The sequence below is a fragment of the Aythya ferina genome (assembly GCF_964211825.1).
Source record: "Aythya ferina genome assembly, chromosome: 3".
Classification (NCBI taxonomy): Eukaryota; Metazoa; Chordata; class Aves; order Anseriformes; family Anatidae; genus Aythya; species Aythya ferina.
The window spans coordinates 29,411,770-29,434,086 of NC_140298.1; the positions used below are offsets into that span (position 1 = coordinate 29,411,770).

The window sequence follows — 22,317 nt, forward strand, 5'->3', positions numbered from 1 at the left end:
TCTAGATGCATCTTATACAGATAACAGATGAGGTCATGTGTATGATTTGTATTGGTGGAAAGTTCACTGTTGATGGTAGCTTGGCCAATGAGTGCGTATAAGGTGTTGTCAGGACTGAAACAGGGCAGCAGGCAGTGATACAGAAGGCAGATCATGTACAAAATTAGTGATATTTTCACACTAGAGAAAGACCAATGGTAGCAGCTATTAAAAGCAAAGCAGTATATAAATCAAGTCTTGCTTCTTCAGACCGTGATGAGCCATTCACAACACTTTCATTACGAAATTCACTTCCAGTGTCAGCCAGAGGTTGGATTTATTTTCACTATTTAGACTTACACTCTACATTCATTCCACTTCTCTATCACTTCACATTAGACGCTATCATTACTTCTGGTCTCTCTCATCCACCAACATCTCTTTGGCTTCTCTTTTAAAATACTTTGAAATTGAGAGTCACTGTAATGAAGTCAATGAAAGCCAAAAGCTGTGAAACGGTATAGATGAGGGCAACAGTCATGCAAGTATCAATCTTCACCAAATTTGATATACAATCTTCAGATAGTTTTGGCCCCACATAATCTCTCTGGAAAAAAAGTTTCTGAGAAATGTTACTCAAATACATACTTACCACTTTATTAAGGACTGCCATTTGGATAAATTTCCTAACCTATGATAACTCCTTATACTGCACAATGTGCTCTTGAAGAATACACAGAATGAAGAGTTTCAAAATTGTTAATTCCAAGTTTTCTTTTTATTTCCCTGAACTCTCCCTTAGTATTTTCTTCACTGTTGCTAACTTAAAGGAAGATAACAAATATAAAAAAGATTTGATAATGCATTTTTCTTTGCATTATCCAAAACCCTTTTACTTCGCAGAAAAGGGTGTGTTACACAGTGAAGAACATTCTACTGATGCCTCATGAAATCTTATCTTTGCTTTCTAAATCCCTGCTTTACCTGGCTTACATGATAAAATAATTTGTAATCTCCATAAGACTGTGAAAAGCAGATAGCTTCAACTGTTGAGAATAAAGTAAAATTGCAAAATGTGGGCACAATAAAATTAAAAAGCAGACGATGCTTCACTGAACTCAGGCAGAATTAGAAACATCTGTCAACATATCACAACAAAAACTCTTACAGTGAACGAGCCATATCTACATCTCTCTTGCTTCCAGAGCTGTTTACTAATTTAAAAATGATGTAGATGAAAGAGAATAAGGTCTTGAATATATGCAAGTATCCTTAGCCAAAAAAATGAAGAAGAGAAATGCCACAGAATCCGCACACACAAGATTCATGCATCGGATGATGGGGGTACGAGCGTGTGATTGTCTGTGCTTTCAGGCACATGAGAGAGGAGGACCTGTCAGTGCACTGCTGCTGGATAATGTATCATCTGGCAATAAATTACTCCAGCTGACTTTTCCCAGGGATCCTTGCTGTTGGATGTGACAGACACAGAGTTGGAGACAAGCAACAGCCACTGCACCAGGGGTAGGGAGTACAAGGGGGAGGTCAGACGAGCGAGTTTCCTATCCAGTGTATGAAACTTGACAGTTCTGAAGATACTGGGGACACTTCCATGTGACTCATCCACAAGTTGGCTATAGATGACTGATCTAAGACCAACCCAACAGATGAAACTCTAGCCTTAACGAAGCCATGAGAATTTAGCCAATAACTACATCAGTGCCAGGGATTCTACCTGATTCTAGCTTTGATTTTTATCCAAATACTTTAACCAAAGATTGTGTTTACTCTGACATAAAAAGGAATGCAGACTTGACAAATTGTGTCCTTCAAGTGCAGTAAGGGCTGCTATGTAGGCACTGACTTTTTGTTTCTCACTTATGTTCAGTTTATGTGAAAAAAAATGTCTGAAGCTGCAGACAGGATTCAGGATCTTTTTTGCTTTTAAAAATTTCCTCTGATTTTTAGTGTAGACATTTCTGCGCCAGACATTAAAGATGAATCAAAATAAATGAACCAAATCACCAACAGTTCTGTAGCACAAAAAACAGGAAGTTTTTTATATATGTTTTATATATAAATGTTTTATATGTAATGTTTTATATAATTTATAATATAATTTAATTTATATAATTTTTATATATATATTTTATAATTTTTATATAGTTTTATATAAATTTTTATAAAGTTTTATATAAACTTTTTTATATAAATAAACTTTTTAAATAAAGTTTTATATAATTTTTATAAAGTTTTATATAATTTATGTATTTTATATAAATGTTTTATATGCAAATGTTTTATATATAAATTTTAGCTGATTTAGTCCAGTATAAAATAGTGAGATAACTGCCAGTGTAGGCTGTCTGCAAATTCCATCCCAAGGTTCAACTTGGTGCAGATTTTGGAACACTGCAACTAAACCACTGTAACAGCCACAATGGCATGCAACTCAAAATCCATAAAATGGTGACTCTGGCGGTGCTTTGCACAAATATAATGGTTTTCCCAGATCTCAATATAGTGCTTATTATTTCTTCTGATTAGCAAGGGATGTTGCTCAGAAAGTCTTCTTTAAGGACATGAATGTAACATCTCCCTTATATATATACTTGCAGCTTTTTTTTTTTTTTTTTTTTTTTTTTTTTCCCAAACATTGTTTGCAGGATTTTACAGTGTGCTTCAGTGGATCAGAAGGATGCTTAATCTTTTTCTGTTAAATGCTACAGACTTGTATTGTTACTTCTGTAGAACCCTACCTCATTTTTATGGATGTTATGCTAGAATTTTAAGAGATGCCTACAGTGGAGCTAACTTTCCATTGAGCTGGAATGAGACTCCAGCATCTTATTTCTTTATGTTGTAGAATCTTCATTTTTTTTTTCTCAGTTCCTCAGGATATTTCAAGAAAGATACTGTACTGTTTACCCATCTCACTATTCTAGGAAGTAAGTGTACCTTTTAAGTAAAAAACTTTCAGTGATGAAGTTCTGTGAACCATATTAATGTTGGGTGCCCCACCTGCAGCTACTGGCACGTTACTGCAAATGCAAGCATATTATATATATAACAATATATATAACAAGGCCTGTGTTTATTTAGGTTAAATCAAGGAAGCATCCAACAAATCTGATAGAAGCTGTACACTATCATGAATCAGTCTATTTTACAGGTTCCATCTGCTCTTAAACGCTTCCCAGAGAACAACACTGTGTCACTGTACTGCATATTTCCATTGCACTATCCCAAACACACTTAAGCTGCTGACAGATTGATGCTTAGTTCACTTGTGGCATACATTCTTGGGTTCTTACACATGTTCTTATAAGGAAATGGAACTCACTGAGCACTTAATCACAAGTTGGGGTAGTGTTATTGTATTGAATACAACGCACTAACTTTCTTTCAGGAACAGTCTAAGGTATCTCTCTGTAAGCCATTGCTGTCACTAGCACTGCCAAAGACCCTGGAAATCAAATCACTTTTGTAAACTTCAGTTAAACAAAACCAAGCAGAAATTTGCCAAAGGGTAGCCCTGGCAGGTAGAGATGAGCCATTTGAGGCACATTCAGAAGTGGCCAAAGGCTTGTGTTATTTACTGGAATGCATGATGTATAGCTTAAGAATGTCTACATTTGTTTGAAATAAGCCATTACAAAGAGACCTTGATAAAATGACTGCAAGAATGGGCAGATATAAAAACCAGCATCAACAAAACTGAAGCAAAATACAGCTACCCCTACTAAAGGCACTAGCAATCCTGTTAATTGTGAATTTACTTAGCTAGGTAGCAGCAACAGCAATAAAAACTGACACATGGAAGCAGTATATGCAAACATGAAAATACATCCCGAGTATTTGCACTTGTGCCTCAGAGAAAGGTAGAATTTCATGGAGAATCTTTTACATCCTTAACTGACATAAAACAAGTCCAATCAGTTCAGAACAGCCAAGAACCTGAACTGGTCTTATGTTTAAAAATAGGGCAAAAACTTAAGTCACAGAATTTCAGTGGTGAATATCAGAGAAATTGTGAGTAAATTTTCTTCCACATTCAGATAGTTTTTAATGTTTGAAACCTGGAAAATATTTGTCTAGTTCTGACCTTAGGTGGTAGAGAAGAAAACTTAGTGCTTGACTCCCTAACCAGACAGAACTCCCTCCAGTCCCCGTGATATACACCACACCATTATCACCAACAGTGAAAGCCTTATGCCACCAAACATTACGTTGCTGAGGCCTTCATTGAAAACAGAGTCCACAAACCACCGCTGATTTCTATGGAGCTTTTCCGTTTTTGTTTATCAGCAAATCTGATGTCCCATTTTCCTCATTTAACTTAGCAGGGTCTGAGTACAATCTGCTGTGGGTCTTTGTTAGTATCACTGGATGCATTAAATGCTCTATCCCTAGTGTTTTCAGAATGTTCATGCATTGTGACAGCCCTTGTCACTGCAAACAGGAGGGGAAGAGCCATTCTCCACTTCGATATCTGGACTTTGTTGTTAATTGATAGGCACAGTTTAACCCATCAGAGGCATATAGCCATTGTACTTCTTTAATCTCTTCAAGGTATCAAAAGACACAAGCACTTCCCCAGGACAATGTTGCTCTCAAAGCACTCCAGTGGGTTGAAAGCATGGAGTACTTAATAAAATTATCAATTTTTTACTGAAAGCCAGCATACTTTTATTTGTTTCACAGCTGTATGTTGATGCTCTGTTGGAGGAAAAGGATCTTTTTTTTACTCCCCTGTCTCTCTTTCTTTCTTTCTTTCCACTGGCACAAGCAAACTTGCACGATTTGATAGCATCTCTTGATAAATATCCAGTATTGGTAGAGCTCACCTGCACTGCAAACATGCCAGCAAGACAATACACAGATGAACTGAATCCAGATGGGCAAAAACAGATAAAGCTTGAGTATGCATTCAGGATGTTATCTCACTGCAAGCATGTAAACCTGCTTTACGTCTCAAAATTCTGAGATGTTGAATTGGTAGAGTTAATGTTACTCAACTTGGTTACACATTTTGAAATCCCTTGAAAAATAGAGGGCCTTAACTCTGGTGCAGTACTGAGACAAATTTCTAAGATAACTTATCTCTAGCTATTGTCATGAGAGCAAGCAACTAACTAGCAGAACATTCCCCTGGTCATACCTTATTTTGTTTGAATTTTTTAAGATTTGTGAAAGCTACATTGTGTTTCATTGGACATGATGCCTGTGTTTCAGAACACCTCAGACAATACAACATACAGCAATTTTCAATTCTTCCCAAGGAAAATATTCAGTCATATTTACATAAACATTTTTAAAACGTGTATTTTGTGCCACTGTCTAAAGCAAAGTTCTCCAAACAATGCTATGAAAAATCTTGCAAATTCCTTCTATGACAACAAAATTAATCTCTTAAATGCTTTTCCTTTTTATGACTGTATATACTGAGCCTTTTGTTTTATAGTAATGTAAGATCTAATTCAATTTTTCAAAGTCTGCCAAACACACTACTGCATGAAAAGATTCTATTTTCTCTTTCTCTGTTCTAGTTCATCAACAATGAATCGACTAGAAAGACCAAGTTTAGGATGCTTCTACTTGTTGGCTGTCACTTTTGCCAGTTTTCAAAAGACTTCTGAAATGCTGGCCAGCCTTAAAAGCACATTAAATCCTTGGTGTGCATCATTCAACATACCTGAATTAATATGGAAATGTATTCATGATGTTGCTGTAATGAACATACTTTGATTCCAGAACTTTATCTTCACTTCTGGCAGCCCATCAACCGTATCTTCCAAGAGCATACTGCACTGCTAGAGAAAGCTGATTTTCCTCCTAGGAAAGTATTTGCAACTCTCTCAGTATCCATTTTCTTTGCCCTCTCTCTTTTTCACCTTCTGTGATGATGGGAGATTTTAAATGGAATGGTTTTCCCCTTTACTTTTGATATTCCTGTGCTCCTTCTAATTGTCCTTTTGTTGCTTATACTCTTTCCTCTGCATTGCATTCCTCAGTTTTCCAAGATGACCTTACTTTATTTGTAAAACATTATTATTTTTTTATTTTTCACTAGTAGACTTGCATAATTTTCTCAAGGTGATTTTTTTTTCTCTCTGATATATTTATCATGCTCTCACTTTTGTCAGCTTTGATGGTCCTTTGGGCAGCCTACTTTCTATTTCTTGGAGTGGTTTTCCTTAGCAGTGCTAAATCTTTTGTTACCCTTCCAACATTTATAATCAGTTACTGTCTTTGTTCAGCTCTCTACCCACAGACATTTGCTTTCTGTTTCTTCCATCTTACTTTCATCTTCAAAGTCACATTACTAAAGGTGGCTCAGGCTTCCATGTCTCTCCTGATGATGAAACGATACACTGAAAGAAAAAATCTTTCAGTATACTCAGAGGAAGAGTAGGGCATCTGTGGGCAGGGAGGAGGTGGAAAAGGAGGGGTGGAGACGAGAAGCACTGAATCACCTGTTTAACCATGGAAATGGATTATCTAGGGCTCAGCAGATATTTCAGGGTGACATATCAGCAGTGTCTGGGGTTCTGGCCAAAAGGAGAAAGATGTTCTATAAGAAATGAAAGAAAAGAAAGGAAGAAGCAGCTTTGATGGCAACCAAAGGAATACATACACAAGAGTTCTGCAGGTGAGCATAAGGTCACATCACATCCCTGTCATCCCTTATCCTCTAAATTGTATAATCCAAGATTTAGATGTGTAGAGAAGTAAGGAGATTAGACATTGAATACATTTTTGAAGGTCAGATATGTTGTATTTATGAGAAAACGCAACTAGATTTCACGTAGCAGTCGATATACTCAGCATTTTTTTGACCAGTTCCCTATAGCACAATCCTACTGCCAATTATATTAGGCAGTGTTATTCTAATTCAGCTGTGTCACTCCTTATACCACAACTAGATAATTTAGAACTAGTTATGATACCTTGATGTGGGATGACTGTGTGGGATGACTGGATTTTATGTTTTTATGAGGATAAGGAAAACTGACTAACAGACTTTGACTAGATCAAGAGAAACAGAGCTCACCGAGATATGGCATGGTGGAAATATGTATAAACTATTAACCAAGGTAACTTAGCAAACACAGCACCTGAAAAGAAAGGTATTTCTAGTTTTCAGAGACATCCATTCAATAAATTCCTAATCAGATCTTTTACATTTTAGTTCTCTCCCTTGATAAGTGGTAAATCCAAGAGTCTGTGAACTTCTGGTCTACTGTCACATCAACATTTGTGTGGCCTTTAGGATTTGCTCATTGCAATAATTTACCTTTTCCTCTCACCTGGATATTCAATTTTCTTCTCTTCCTTTCCTCTCGATATCAGTCTGGGAAAATTCAGCTTTACACAACACAGCTCACCTATTTTGCTGCAGAACCTCTCTGACCCTCACTGTCTGTTTTCCCTGTTGGATGGACCATCCCATCAGAAATTTGATCACTCTTTAACCTGGTTCTCGTTTGACAATACTTCCTTCAATTTTTTAATACTGCACACCCCTCTTCAAAGCACCATATTTCCATCAGTCTTCCCCTCCAACCTCATTGTTTCACCCTTTAAATAGACCTCTATGTTCTTCAATATCTGTGCTTGTCTCATCTCTTGTCCAATTCCTTCCCTCATAATTGTGTTTTTCCCTTTCAGTGATATTTCCACTTTTTCAAATAAAAAAATATTGCTTTTCAGTTTTCTCAACCTTTACTGTAAGATTGCTTAGGATGTTTTCTTGCTTAAATGCTACAATTTTCATTTTTTGCCAACATTCACATCTCTGCCACTAGGATTTCTTAATTGATTTCCTCCTTAGGAGTATTGCCAAGACTCCAGTCTCTGCTTCCTCAACTCAAATTGACAACTTATTCAAAAAAAGAAATAGATATTTTATGACTAAAATCAGACTCTTCCTAATTCTCTCCCTAGAGAATACGTTGTTCCTTACACCTTCTCTACTGTTATTTTTTGCATGTCCTCTTTTTTTTTTTTTTGACTCTTTCAGAGATAGTATTGTAAGTTTATCTTTCTTTTCTAATGATTCCCCTCCCCTTTGTCTTTGTTTTTCACCACTTCTGTCTAAAATAGCTTTTTCAAAGCAATGCTCAACTACCATCAAAGCAATCCAAAACTCTACATATGCTTCCATGTATCTATTTTTACCTGTTAATTATTCCCTTGATATCACTTCCCAATCTCACTTTAGCTCAGGTTCTAACCAAACCTATTTTTTTTTGAATCTGTATGCCATCAGCTTCCCCCTTTTCCTCTCACCAACATTCATACAAAAGATGTGAATTCCCAAATATCCTCCTCCAGATTTTTCCATCTGAACTAAGCTGCATTTTTCAGAGCACAAAGGTCTTTGTAACACCTGCTCGTGTATTTGTAGGTGAGTATACTAGCAATAGTAGTAAAACTAATGTCTAGTATTCACTTTTATTCTTGCCGCTTTTGTCCTTTAATTAGTGTGTAACAGCCAGCAGACTAATGAAAAGAACTCTATCTAGCAAGGACTACATAAAATAAATTGCAAGTAAAAAAAGAAGAGATCCTTTGATTATAAAACAAAGATACCAAGCATTCCCACTTAAGGGCTACAAAAACACACCAAATCTTTCAGTTCTCATAGGCAGATCAACTAGAATTGAATTAGCTTCTTCTAGACAAAGCATAAAGTTCTAAATGATCTAACATTTTAATCTGAAAGAGATCCAGCAATGCCAAAAGAAAATCTTTACAGATTAAGTTATCATTGACAGAGAACACAGTTCTTTCAAGAGGTGTCTTAAAATATCTTGGAAATGCCAGGTAAGAGACAGAGAAATCAACGCTTGAGTCAGAGAAAAATGCAACTCCAGGAAACTGTAATTCAGTTCACTAAGATCACGACCAGCAAAATTAGGGTTCAAATAGCTCTTGGTGTAAGTGAAAGGTGACACTAGAAACTAAAACTGAAAATGGAAGCTTAAACTCAAGCTTGAAAGAACCAGTATACGTGTACAAAGCTACTGGCTGAGCACTGTGAGGAAAACCTTGCAGCAATAAAGCCATTTGAGAAACAGTCCTAGGCTACCTGATTAGAAATGTTATGTATACTGGACGAGGCACTTCAAATTAACAGCAATGTTGGTGAACTTTTTGTACGTGATAGAGTATATTGGACAACCTAAAGATATCTAAATTATGTCTGAAAAAATAGCTGGCATGACTGGAGACAATAGTAAGAAATTTTACTTCATGCACACACATGAAAATGGAGAAAGGTAGATGGTGGAGAAAGGTAGATGGTGGAGCACTAATTGGAGCTTGCCATTATAGAAGTTAATGAGGTTTATATGTCTGAGTTTCACTTTGGGGGAAGACAAATGGTTGTAATGGAAGGATACAAGAAAAACAACTAGAAAAGAATCAAAGCTTCAAAGGTGGTGGTGCTGTGCAGACATAGGTAGCCAGCAAGCAGCAAACCAGAAAATCCATTTCCTATGTGGGAAATGGGTTGATCAGGACATAGATAACTTAGGCACCAGACTTCAGACATAAAACATTTCTTTCATTTTTGTGTAAGGCTGTTGGGATTAGAGGGCTGTGGTGGGGAGGAAGTAGAGAGGAATGGAGGGTAGAAGTGGACTGCTGAGGTACTTTAAGAGATCCCTAGAGATGTCAGACCATGGGCAAGCATGCTCCCTTTTTATCTGTAAAACAGGTACAATGAAGACAGAATTTATGCAAATATTGCTACAAAAAAAAGCTGTCTTTTGGGGGAATTACCTAAGACTACCAAGACACAATACACTCTTCAATGTATACTAGATTTTCCTAACCAGATAGCCATCAAAAAGCACCAACTAGAATTTAGAGTTTTCATGGGTTTTATATTTTTGTCCTTTCAGATCTGCACAAGAGTTACCCAAACTTCTCCAGAACACAGGCTACCTTTCAGTTTCTCACTAAAATAACAAGGATGCAACATGAAATTTTACTGTGAGACCCATGTTAGGAAATAAAATAGCAACAAATACCACGATCATACAGATGATATAAATATTCAAACACATCCTACATTTTTGGAAACCTGTGTAAGATGACAATATGCAGAGTACTGTGCACTGGGAGGCCTGAATTACACTAGGAGACACTGATGTTTACATAAGTGAAAGGTAAAACTAGAAACTAAAACTGAAAGTAGAAGCATGAACTGAAGTTTGAAAGAACCAATATACATATATAGAGCTCCTGACTGGGCACTGTTAGGAAAACTTTACAGCAACGAAGCTGTTTAAGAAACAGTCTTAACAAACAGTCACAGAAGTGAAGAATGTGTTTCTTAGAGTACAAAGATAACTCACAACATTAATGGTTTCTCATAAGATATCTAACAGCTTCTTGAGCTGTGGTGGCTTGTAAAGACAGTTTGGCTTCTCATGATTTATGCTAATAGTGCCAGCTAATTTCATATAACTTACTGAACACAAACTCACTAAACAGTGACCTGCTATCAATAACCTGGAAAGAAAGCAAAGTGGAGAGGCACTCTGCTCCCAGTGCTGTCCATCATTTCTTGAGCTTTAGCAGTTTATCTCTATCAAGCTCTCTCTTCCCTCTCTTGATTTCCTTACCTTGAAGGTACACCAAGGCTGTGTGGTGCTCTTCATTCAGTTTCTAGCAATAGCTCTTTGAGGTTCTGATCAGCTGCGATGCTTCCAGCCTTGCACCTTCGCACAGACACAACCTATTCTTTTCACAAATGTGCTTTGCAAACCACTGATGTTTACTTGGCCTTTTTACTATCTCTAGATGATAAGATGTCGGAAAAATTGATGAACCACCTATCAATTCCCAAATCTTAATTCATGGTTATGTATTTAGACAGTGGAAAGAAAGGATACCCCAGCACTTCAGATTTTCTTTGGCAAGATCTTTTTTTCTTTGGCAAGATCTATTCCCCTCCCCCCCCCCCCCCCACACACACACACACACATATTGCTCTAAATGTTAGGGACAAATGCCACTTTCTAAAACCCCATAAAATAAAGCAGGGCTAAATTTTATTATTTCTGCTCTTTGTTTCATTCTTCCTCTAAATTGCTTTCTCCACCTTTACATTTTTGTCTCCCTCTCTCTCAGGTGATCCCAGAAGGAAGAGGTATGTTTACTACTGATGTTTTATGATTAAAACACTGAACTTTGGTCAGTGACTTACTCCTATCTATAGGTTCAGAAATTTGCCAGCCATGCACAAGTCCCCAAGGGGCCTCCGACAACCAGGGTGCCAATTGGTGCTGAATCTAGACCTTAACCCTTAAGCATTAGCATCCCCCAGTGGTCCTATCCATCACTGCAGCTCAGGCCTTTTTTCATTTTTTGGGGGTGGCGTGGGGGTATGTACGTTAGTTTTCTAGATACTCCAACTTTCAGAAGAAATGTAAATTCAAGCAAGGTGTCTCAGAACTAGCCAGTACTTGGGAGTCTTTTCAGCTCAGTAAAGAACCATATATCACATATAAAGATGAAAAAAATATATCTTCAGTCATTGAATATATAACGTGTCTATTATAAAACACTAACCTGTAAGAGCAGAGATGTTTCTACAAAACATATTTCAAAAAGGGGTGAAAATTAGACAAAAAGAGAACCAGGCTCTTTATTGGAGTGCATTTGAAGAAGAAAAAATAGGTTGAGAACCCCTTCTGAGAATGTTAGGTTCTACAGCTTTTTTGCCATTTTAAATTTTATTTTTTACAAAATCATGAGTCATGGACAAGATATTGTAGCAACCATTAATTTTTAATCTACCTTTTGATTGAAGTTCACAGACTTAGAAACTACCATCCATCATGTCTACTGATAGAATTCTAAATCAAAAATTCCTGGCTGACATTTCATTCCCACAGTGAAAACTCAACTATGTTCTCAAAATATACCCTGAGCCTTGTTGTGACCTACCTTATTTATAGGAGTAGTCTGGGGGAGTGAGAAATATTCTGAAAAAGAACATCCCAGCCACTGTTCTTAAATCCAACCCTTTGCAAAATAATCTGAGGTTGTGTTAATGGGGACTGTCTTCCCTGTTCCCTGAAACACGTCAGTCACTGAAGACAGGTCAAGTAAGGCAATACTGCAGAATGTTGCTGGAAGGGATGGAGAATAGAAGGAGTGAGAAGAGCAGACAAATGATGCACATCTAACAGAAAAGTGTGATGCTTGCACCTATACAGCTCGCTCCCATCCAGAAGCAGAACAGCCACATCAGCACAAGCCCTGTGTCGGTGCTGACTCGGCAGAGGGAGGTTAGAGGGGGAAAGATGTGCGAGGCTGCCTGGGGGAAAAGACAACAGTGCTTCTGTACAACTTTCTCTGTGGGGTGAAAGGGAGGAATTTCCCCTCCTTAATGCTAGAGCCCTCCAGTAACTCCTCATGCTGCAGCACAGGAGATGAAGGGTTGCTAATTAAAACAGCTCGTCCGAGAATTAGGGGGACTTGCACACTAGCTTTAAGTTCAGCCAGAGCTTATGAGCAGTGCAGAAAAGAAACAGAGGCGTTTGTCCTCTCTGCACCAGAATCTCCCCAGACCTGATGCCACAGATGCCCAGAGAGGCAGCACACCTTCACCCCATCAGCTCAGCTTCATAAACCCAAAAGACCCTTGCTGTCACTTTGCTACTACTTTTCTCTCTAGTTCTCTTGTCTCTTAGGACATCAAGCAGAGTTTTATAACAGATGCATACTGCCACTGTTGGCAGTGTGAGCACCAGATACTTGAGATAAAGGGAAAAGAAAAACAATAGAACCCCCAAACCAAATCCCCAGAACATAAATGACTTCTTTTCAATTTAGGGGGTCCTTCCCCAGAGGTAACCTAGAAGAAGTCTGCTAAGGTCAGTATCTCTTAATCTGAGTCTTCATAAGCAGCAGTCAGCCTGGAGTGTGAATGTGCTGAGACATGACAAACCCATGTAACACCTCTTCCTGATATTCTGTTATTTTGTGGTTAGAGGATTTTTGAAAGGAAGTTTATTTTAGCAAGCTGCTGAGTGCTGACTCTGATGTGGGGCAGCTTTCACTTAGGCAAATGCCTCAGCTTTTGTTAAGGCTCTTGGACAGACAGAAAATTAACTGTGACATTTACAAGAAAAGCTGTGTACATACACTTGGCTTAGACTATCTAGTGAAAGTACATGTCATAGATTTTAACAAATAATGGACAATTATGGTTCAGCATAAAAAGAGGAGGCATCTTTTTGCTCTGATATATTTGATATATATGCCTAAACAATGTTCCTCATAAAATGTCATCGTCACTACCTCAAATACAGAGGTAGGTATTCAGTATGACAAACCAGTTTTATGCAGTTTAACCATCTGTCTCCACCAGTTAATGAAGTGGATGATTCAGAAGAAAAATCAGCAACCATCACACTGAAAACATGCATTATGATACAAGGCATCACACAGCACTGAAAATCAACCCTGCTGCTAAAGAAATGGAAAATGAACAATAAACACATTACCTGAAATTAAAATTGTTTTCGACAAATACTCCTGAGCTTTAAAGTTTTAACAATGATTTCCTACTTATATGGACTTCTAGAAATCTCAGGTGATACCCTGTGGAGAGCACCATGAATATTTTTTCCAGAGCTGAGGAAAGGAAAATAGATATCTATAATGGAACTGCAGGAGCAGCCAAGCAGTAGATTGATTCAACAAGAGAAATTCAATGCATCCCAAAAGATTTCCTAGGATTTGCTCTCCTGCTGCTTAGGGCGCAATTTGTTGTAATGAGAAACTGAGGATTTTGTTTCAGGTATGTCAAAACTTGCGGTGATGACTTTAGGGTATAAAGAGAAAACTAAAAGTGAAAATCTCGCTTAAATAATGCTTTTGGATGAAGTGAGAATAAGGACAATTTTGTCGAGGTGCAAAAAAGGTCAAGTGTCTCATGCAAATAGCATTCCCTAAGAAATACTAATTCAATGCACAAAGTCAAACCCTTTCTTTCATCTCCAAACTCCTGCATTAACAGCTTGAAAACTACAGTACACGTCAGTAGGCAAAACAGAGAAACCTTTATTAAATTATCTGGTAAAATTGCACTTGGTTTCACTGCACTCTGTTCTCTTAAATGTCTGTAGAAAAATCCTCAGTGTTCAGTTTTGAAGAACTGAGTTAACAAGCTATAAAAAAAAAATGATTTAGTGATTTTTTATTTTATTTTATTTTTTTAATAAGGGAACATTTAAACAGGCAGGCTACTCCACTCATCTGGAGCGTGCCACATGGTAGAAGGCTGGCAGGAAGCATGTACTGCTGCAGTGCTACATTAGCCCTGTTTAAAAGGTTAAGTGGGACATGCATGATGTGAATTTCACCCTGAAGAAATGTGAGAATTTGTAAGCACTCATGCCCTTGTGTATGTGAAGTAATAGTGGCTATGAGCATACAGCTTCTTGCAGCACTGGTGGAGCAGAGCACATGCAGATTTCTTACTAATTACATTACGGTGAAAGCTCTGAAACACTGTGCTGTTTCTCAACTACTGCCCAGAGTTTCATTCAGAAACAGGCTGCCAGATGAAATTTCCTCAGGCAAAATAATGCATGCTGATGGCAGCCTGGTTTGATTAGGGAAAATATGTAAAATCTGAAATGTTGATATTCACAGCAGCACACATTGTTCTAAATGGTGTAGCAAAACCTAAGAGAAGAAACGGATACTCTGACAAATAGCTTCGCAAGAACAAACATTCATGCGTGAATGACATTATATCCAGAGATTCAGCACAGGTTTATGTTTAGTCACAAATCAAATATCCAGAACCCAAAGACTTGCAACACAGAGCTTTTAAAACAGAGCAAACAAACCAAAGCATGCAACAGCCACCCTATCTCCAGTAAATGACCAAAGTTACATGACAGATCCAGGCTCCAATCAATTTCAAGACCTATCACATGATGTGGGATCTTCTAGAGCATCCTTACGTACCAAAGAAAGGATATCAGACTCAGAAACTCTTCCAGCATGTACCATAGGATCAAGTACTGACAAGGAGAGAATAAATGCTTTACCACCTTAGCCCCTTGGTGTTACCAAAACAGGGAATAGTGGCTTTTTCACTTTGACCTGAAACTTCATTTCACAATGATTAAGGAGGTATTGGGGAGGCATTGGGGAGGCATTGGGGAGGCAAGGACAATCCCCAGACATGGACTGTATATCTCGAAACAAGACACTGAAACTCATGATAAGGAAGCGGCAGACGGACAGAGAAACAAACGTAAGGACTATAAATCTCAAAACTGGACATTGGAATTCATTATAAAGATACAACAAACGGAAGAATTGGCAACAACCAGCTCTCGCAATTAAGAAACATGCCAATTCAGCAGACTCCTGACCAAAGGTGAAAAGTACACTGTGAGGAAGACTCGGGGTCTTCCTCCCAGAGACCCCTGCCCACGTCCCAAAGACCCCTGCCCACAATTCTTGGAAGGCTCTACGCAGGCGCAAGGTGCCAAAAGGCTAATTAGCATAAGAAGCGAGGGAAGGCGGGGATAGGTAATGCATATGTATAGGTGCTTGTAGAATATTGATAGATTGATTGTATAAATTCAAGACTGCTTTTTGCTTTGGGTATGCATGATAGGTGGAGAGATCCCCCGTGCATCCAGCGCTGCAATAAAGAATATACCACTTAAAGGAATTACGGCTTCGATCTTTGAATCAATCTGGCACCCCAGATGGGACAACCTCTCTGCCGGACCGCAGGACCCGCTGGGGACAGGACTCCCTAGGGTACCCCCGGGATTTCCCGGAGGGACTCCTCGACTCACCGGATCACTGCGGAGGCAGACAAGGACCCCATCATTGTAAGTGAGTATATTCTTTATTCTGGTTTGGTTTTCTGGTAGACCGGTCATCTGGGACTGTCCAGTAAGTCGGAAGGTGACTTCTGCAGGACAGTATTTGGTATATACTTTGTGGTTAGTACCACAAGTATATCTGGGGACCTTGGGGTCCATCTGTATCTGGAACTGTCTGTAAGTCAGAAGGTGATCTTCTGCGAGGCAGTGTTTGGTATATACTTTGTGGTAAGCACCATAAGTATATTTGGGGACCTTAAGGAAAGAGCTCGCTTTAAGGTCCATCTGGAATTGTGTTGTCTATTTCGGTTTTCTGACTCATGGAGTATGGTATTTAACTCTGGTTATTGTTACTGTGATTTTGGCTATTTTCCTGGTGGTAATAGTAGGTTCGTGGCATTGTTATAAGAAAGATACCGTTACGGTGTTACACAGTTCGGTTTTCTGACTTATCGCATGTGGAATTTGACTCTGATTATTGTTATTGTGATTTTGGCAATATTCCTGGTAATAGTAATAGTTTTGTGACATCGCTACTGAAAGATAATGCGTGCCCGTATTTTTGTGAGTGATACGTTTTGTGATACGCTTTTGCAAGTAACATGTGTATTCTGAAAGTGTAAACTGGAAAATGGGGGGGCAAACAAGCAGTGAAATTTTAAAGAAAAGTGTGTTAGGATGTGTTTTAAGTCACTGGAAGGATATTGGAGGATCTGCCAGTGGAAGTGTGAACAGGAAAACATTGATAAAATATCGTAATCAGTGGTGGCCGCTTTATAAGCTGGAATGTGGAGAAAAGTGGCCCCTAAATGGAACTTTAAACTATAATATTTTGTTACAGTTAATGTTGTTTTTTTGAGAAGCAGAACAGGATGAAATGCTGTATACTGATGTTTCAGCATCTTGGTGGGAAAAGGTACAGAATTAAGTTGGCCCCTGACTGAGCCTTTGATGATGGCATTAGAGAAGTACAGGCTGGAGAAAGATAAAGGAAGTGTTAAAAGGGTTGTTGAAAGTGTTAAAGGTGTTTGAAGTTGAATGAGCAGGGAAAGATGATGTAGGAATGATAATAGTTCTGCCTCTGCCCGAGGCAGAGATCTTAAAATCATGGGTGTTAGCCCTTTGGGGCAAAGGGACCATGATGGGTCCGAGAGAGTTGTCACAGAAACAGAAAACCAGTTAACTCTTAAAACAACCTGAGTTCATGTGCGAGCTCAGATTGCCGATGGGACCGCTCAGGGAACTGTGGACAATTGCATTCCCCTGACCGACCCCCACTAAGACCCTAATCATCCCGAAAATTATGAACGGTTGAGTAAATACTAAAATCTGGATGAATTGGGAATTGAGAATATGCTTCCAACAAGGTCTAAAAGAAACCCCTATGGAATTTTTGGACCAACTCTGAAATGTAATGAAAATAAATAAATAAATAAATAAATAAATAAATAAATAAATAAATAAATAAAACAAAACGGTTTGGACCTGGCTTCGGAGGACAAATTGACTAGCCTTTTCCTAGGGTAATCGACCCCTGATTTCAACAGGAATAATGGGGACTTGGGGAATCTACCCTAGCTGATCCTCCACTGGTTATAATGAAGCTAGGGGAGGAATGGAAGTGAAATTTCATATTGATATGGGGCAATGTATTCAGTTCTAAATCAAGCATTAATGCCTTCACAGAATTATTATGTTAGGGTAAAAGGTGTGTTCTGGTTTAACCCGGCCGGCAGCTGGACACCACGCAGCTGTTCGCTCACCCTCCCCCTCCCTCTCTGGGACGGGGGAGAGAAATGGAAAGTGAAGCCCGTGAGTTGAGATAAAGACAGTTTAATAATAATAATAATAATAATAATAATAATAATAATAATACAATGATGATAATAGTACCACTACTAATAATGTGTACAAACAAGTGATGCACGGTGCGGTTGCTCGCCGCCCGCTGACCGATGCCCAGCCTAACCCCGAGCAGTCCGGCCCCCTCCCCCCGGCTAGCCACCCCTATGTATTGTTTAGCCTGACGTCAGATGCTATGGAATACCCCTTTGGCTAGTTTGGGTCACCTGTCCTGGGTCTGTCCCTTGCCAGCTCTTACTGCACCCCCAGCCTGCCTGTTGGCAGGACAGAGCAAGAAGCTGAGAAGTCTTTGGCTTGGTATAAGCACTGCTCTGCAACAATTAAAACATCAGGGTGTTATCAGCACTCTTCTCATCCTAAGCCAAAACACAGCATTCTACCAGCTACTAGGAAGAAAATTAACTCTGTTCTAACTGAAACCAGGACAAGGTGTAACCGAAAAGACTTATTTTTGTGAACCTTTGAAGTACAAGTTAGGGAAACAATGGGGCATACACAGATTTTTATATATGCCTAGCTCCTCATGGGCACTCTTAGGTAGAGATTTATTAGAGCAAGTAGGAGCAGAAATTGTCTTTGAAAAAGGGAAAATGGAATTAAGAATAGGAGAAAAACAACTAATAAATGTGTTAAGCTTGGCACTAATACAAACTGACCCTAAAAGTGAAATACCTTTAAAGATCACAGATCAAGTATGTCCAGGAGTTTGGGCTACCGAAGTCCCTGGAAGAGCTAAAAATGTGACCTTAATAATTATTAAATTAAAGCCAGGAGAGAAACCCGTTAAGGTTAAGTAATATCCTTTGAGGATAGAAGATAGGAAAGGAATTAAAGAGATAATTAATAAATTTTTACAGTATGGATTATTGATTGAATGCGAATCAGAATACAATGCACCCATATTGCCAATTAAAAAGGCAGATGAAAAAGCTATAGGCTAGTTCAGGATTTGAGGGCCATAAATAAAATCACTGAGGATATACATCCAGTAGTGGCAAACCCTTATACTTTGCTGACTAAATTAAAGAATAGTCAAGTCTGGTTTACCGTACTGGATTTAAAAGATGCCTTCTTCTGCCTAGGCTTAGCCACAGAAAGCCAAAACCTATTCGCCTTTGAATGGGAAAATCCCGATTCAGGCAGAAAGACGCAGCTTACGTGGACATTACTACCTCAAGGATTCAAGAATAGCCCCACTATTTTTGGAAACCAATTAGCAAGGGAACTCGAAACATGGATGCCTCCGGACACTGAAGGTGCTTTGTTACAATATGTAGATGATCTCTTAATAGCTACTGAGACTAAAGGGAGTTGTATTCAATGGACTATAAGTCGTCTTAATTTTCTGGGTTTAAATGGATATCAAGTCTCTTGACAGAAAGTCCAGCTGGCTCAACAAAGTGTGACCTATCTGGGATTTGAAATTTCGAAAGGACAACGAGAACTAGGAACTGAACATAAGGAAGTCATTTGCCAGACTCCAGAACCTCAAATGGTAAAGGAGCTACAAACCTTTTTAGGAATGACAGGTTGGTGTCGCCTTTGGATTTATAATTATGGACTATTGGTAAAGCCTCTATGTGAATTGATAAAGATTAACCAGTCAAAGTTAGTCTGGACTGGAGAAGCACAAAAAGTCTTTAAACAACTTAAACAAGAATTGATGATTTTGAAATATCAAGCAATATTGGTAGAACAGGACAACGTGGAAATTGTGATAACTAATATTGTGAATCTAGCCTCTTTTCTTAGTGATGCTCCGGCACAGCCTGTGATTCACGATTGTTTAGAAACTATAGAGACTGTGTATTCCAGCTGACCAGACCTTAAGGAGGAGCCCATGGAAGATGCGGAAGAAACTTGGTTCACGGATGGGAGCAGTTTTGTTATGCAAAGACAACGTAAAGCTGGATATGCTATAACAACTACTCAGCAGGTAATCGAGTCTAAGCCTTTACCCCCCGGAACATCAGCTCAAAAGGCGGAGATAGTTGCTCTCACGAGAGCATTGGAACTGGCAGCGGGAAAAAGGGTAAATATTTGGACAGATTCTAAATATACATTCGGCGTGGTACATGCTCATGGAGCAATTTGGAAAGAACATGGATTGCTGACCGCTCAGTGAAAACACAAAGTATGCTGAAGAAATTTTAAAATTGTTAGAGGCTGTAAAACAACCAGAAAAGGTAGCTATCATGCATTGTCAGGGACACCAAAAGGGGAACACCGATTTTGAAATTGGAAATCGATTGGCAGAGGCTAAGCAGGCAGCTGAAATAACTGAGGTGAAGGCATTGTCTTTGATACCAGACGGTAAAGTCCAAACTATATCCAAATTATACAAAAGAAGACTTAAAATTAATTGAAGATTTGAAAGGTAAAATGAAACCAGATGGATGAGTATATTTAAAAGATAACCACATAGTAATACCCTCTAGTTTGACATGGCCCATAGTTCTTACAGAACACAATAAAACGCATTGGGGAGCTGGCACACTGCATAAGAGCCTGAGTCAGACATTAGTGGGACGATATGATAAAACAAGTAACTCAACAATGTAGCATTTGCTTACACAATAACCCCAATACCAAGAATAGAATAAAATTTGGAATAATCGGTAAAGGAAATTAGTCGGGGCAACAGTGGCAAATTGATTTTTCAGAACTCCCTAGAAAAGGGGGGTATCATTATTTACTGGTTCTGACTGACACGTTTTCAGGAAGGCCTGAAGCCTTTCCCTGTCGAACAAACAAAGCAAGAGAAGTGGTTAAAGTCTTGTTAAATGAAATAATACCATGCTTTGGGATTCTAGGAGCAATGTCTTCTGATAGAGTTTCACATTTTTGTGCACAAGTGGTAGAACAGATAAGTAAGATTCTAAAGATAGATTGGCAACTGCATACTCCTTATAGACCACAGGCAAGTGGACAGGTAGAAAAAATGAACCATTTAATTAAACAATAAATAGCTAAAATTGGATAAGAAGCTAATTTGTCATGGCCTCAATCCCTCCCTTTAGCATTACTTGGAATTAGAGTTAAACCTAGAATAAAAGGGAATTTGAGTCCCTTCAAAATCTTATATGGAAGGCCATAGCAATTTCTATTTAGTGGAGAGGACCTAACGCAGTTAGGATCAGAATATTTATATGCTTATATAACTGAACTTCAGAAACAATTAAATAAAGTACATAAATTTGTTTTAGGGACCAGGGCTAGAGGGTTGGATCAACCAATCCACCCCTTTAAGCTTGGGATTATATATATATATAAAGACTTTTTCAGGACAACCCCTACAGGAAAAATGGAAGGAAAGTGGACGGAACCATACCAAATATTACTGACAACACATACCGCCATTAAGATTAAGAAGCAAGCAGCTTGGATCCACAATTCAAGGGTGAAGAAGGTCCCGGCGAGGATATAGACCACCACTCCAATTGGACCAACAAAATTATGGTTTTCCAGATCCTAATGATTGCAGGGGTGCGGTTCTCGGATTCGGGGTGGGCAACTTGGGATGAGAACTTACACCTGACCTTAATACAAACAATTTCTCAAGTAACTAATAAGACGAACTGTTGGGTATGCACCCATCTGCCACAGCATGGGAATAAGGGTGTATCGTTAATCGGGATTCCGTTGCCTGCAAACTTATCTTGGACTAATTTGTGGGAAAACACATCTTGGGGTTGAAAATATTAAGAAGTTTTGGAACTAGAAGTGAATAGCTTCATGCCGTTAGAATCCTATTATGTATGTGTACAAAGGTGTAACTCGCCTAAGGGTATGGGGAAACAGGATTGTATAAATACGGATACTACTTATGTGGGAAATCAGACATCTTGTAATTGAACAATTGATATTAGTACGACTAGCGGCTGGGCAAATTCAACCAGCTGGACGGTTCCAGAAGGAAAAGGGTGGTATTGGCTATGCAATGATACAGCCCGTAAGGTCTTGCCTGAGAATTGGAAGGGAACTTGCACTCTTGGAGCGGTAGTCCCCAATATGACAGTACATGATGTAGTGCCTTGAGGTTACTTGAGAAATCATATGCGGAGAATCAGACAAAAAAATTAACAATCCATTGATAGAGAGACACACCGCTTTTCATAGTTTTGTTTGATGGTTTATCCCATGGTTAGGAGTGAGTGAATTGGAAAAGGCAATAGTTAATATTTCTGCAATTATAGAGAAGTTAGAAAACAAAACTCTGGATGCTATAAAGGCTCAACAAGAAGAGATATCTAGTTTATCACAGGTAGTATTACAAAATCGGATGGCCCTAGACTTGTTACTGGCCGCTCAAGGGGGAGTCTGTACAGTAATAAACACAAGTTGTTGTGTGTATGTAGATCAGAGTGGAAGGATCTCTACCGACCTGGAAGAAATATGGAAGCAGACAAGGGTCCTACATGATATCAGTAAAGATGATCTTTCGTGGAGTTTTAGTGAAATATGGAATAAGTTAACCTCCTGGTTGCCCAATTTTCAATGGTTGAAACAAGTGTTCATTGCTCTAATCGCATTAGTAGTATTAGGAATATTTGTGTGCATGTTGTTTAGATGCCTGCTTTGTTGTGTTACTGTA

At 38.6% G+C, this 22,317-nt stretch overlaps 1 protein-coding gene across 7 annotated transcripts in view; it reads right to left on the bottom strand.

The window, feature by feature from the left end:
• Positions 1-22,317, bottom strand: part of SMYD3 (SET and MYND domain containing 3) — a 396,214-nt gene that overhangs the window by 32,501 nt on the left and 341,396 nt on the right. For 2 of the 7 annotated variants that reach the window (XM_084512207.1, XM_084512208.1), the window contains one exon: positions 14,728-15,038. The exons of 4 other annotated variants lie outside the window; for them this stretch is intronic. In XM_084512207.1, coding sequence (XP_084368333.1) covers positions 15,032-15,038 — 7 coding nt within the window. In that variant the 3' untranslated portion in view covers positions 14,728-15,031. Of the gene's footprint in view, positions 1-14,047; positions 14,175-14,727; positions 15,039-22,317 lie in introns of those variants that run through there. One more of the 7 variants, XM_084512206.1, reaches the window with a different exon arrangement.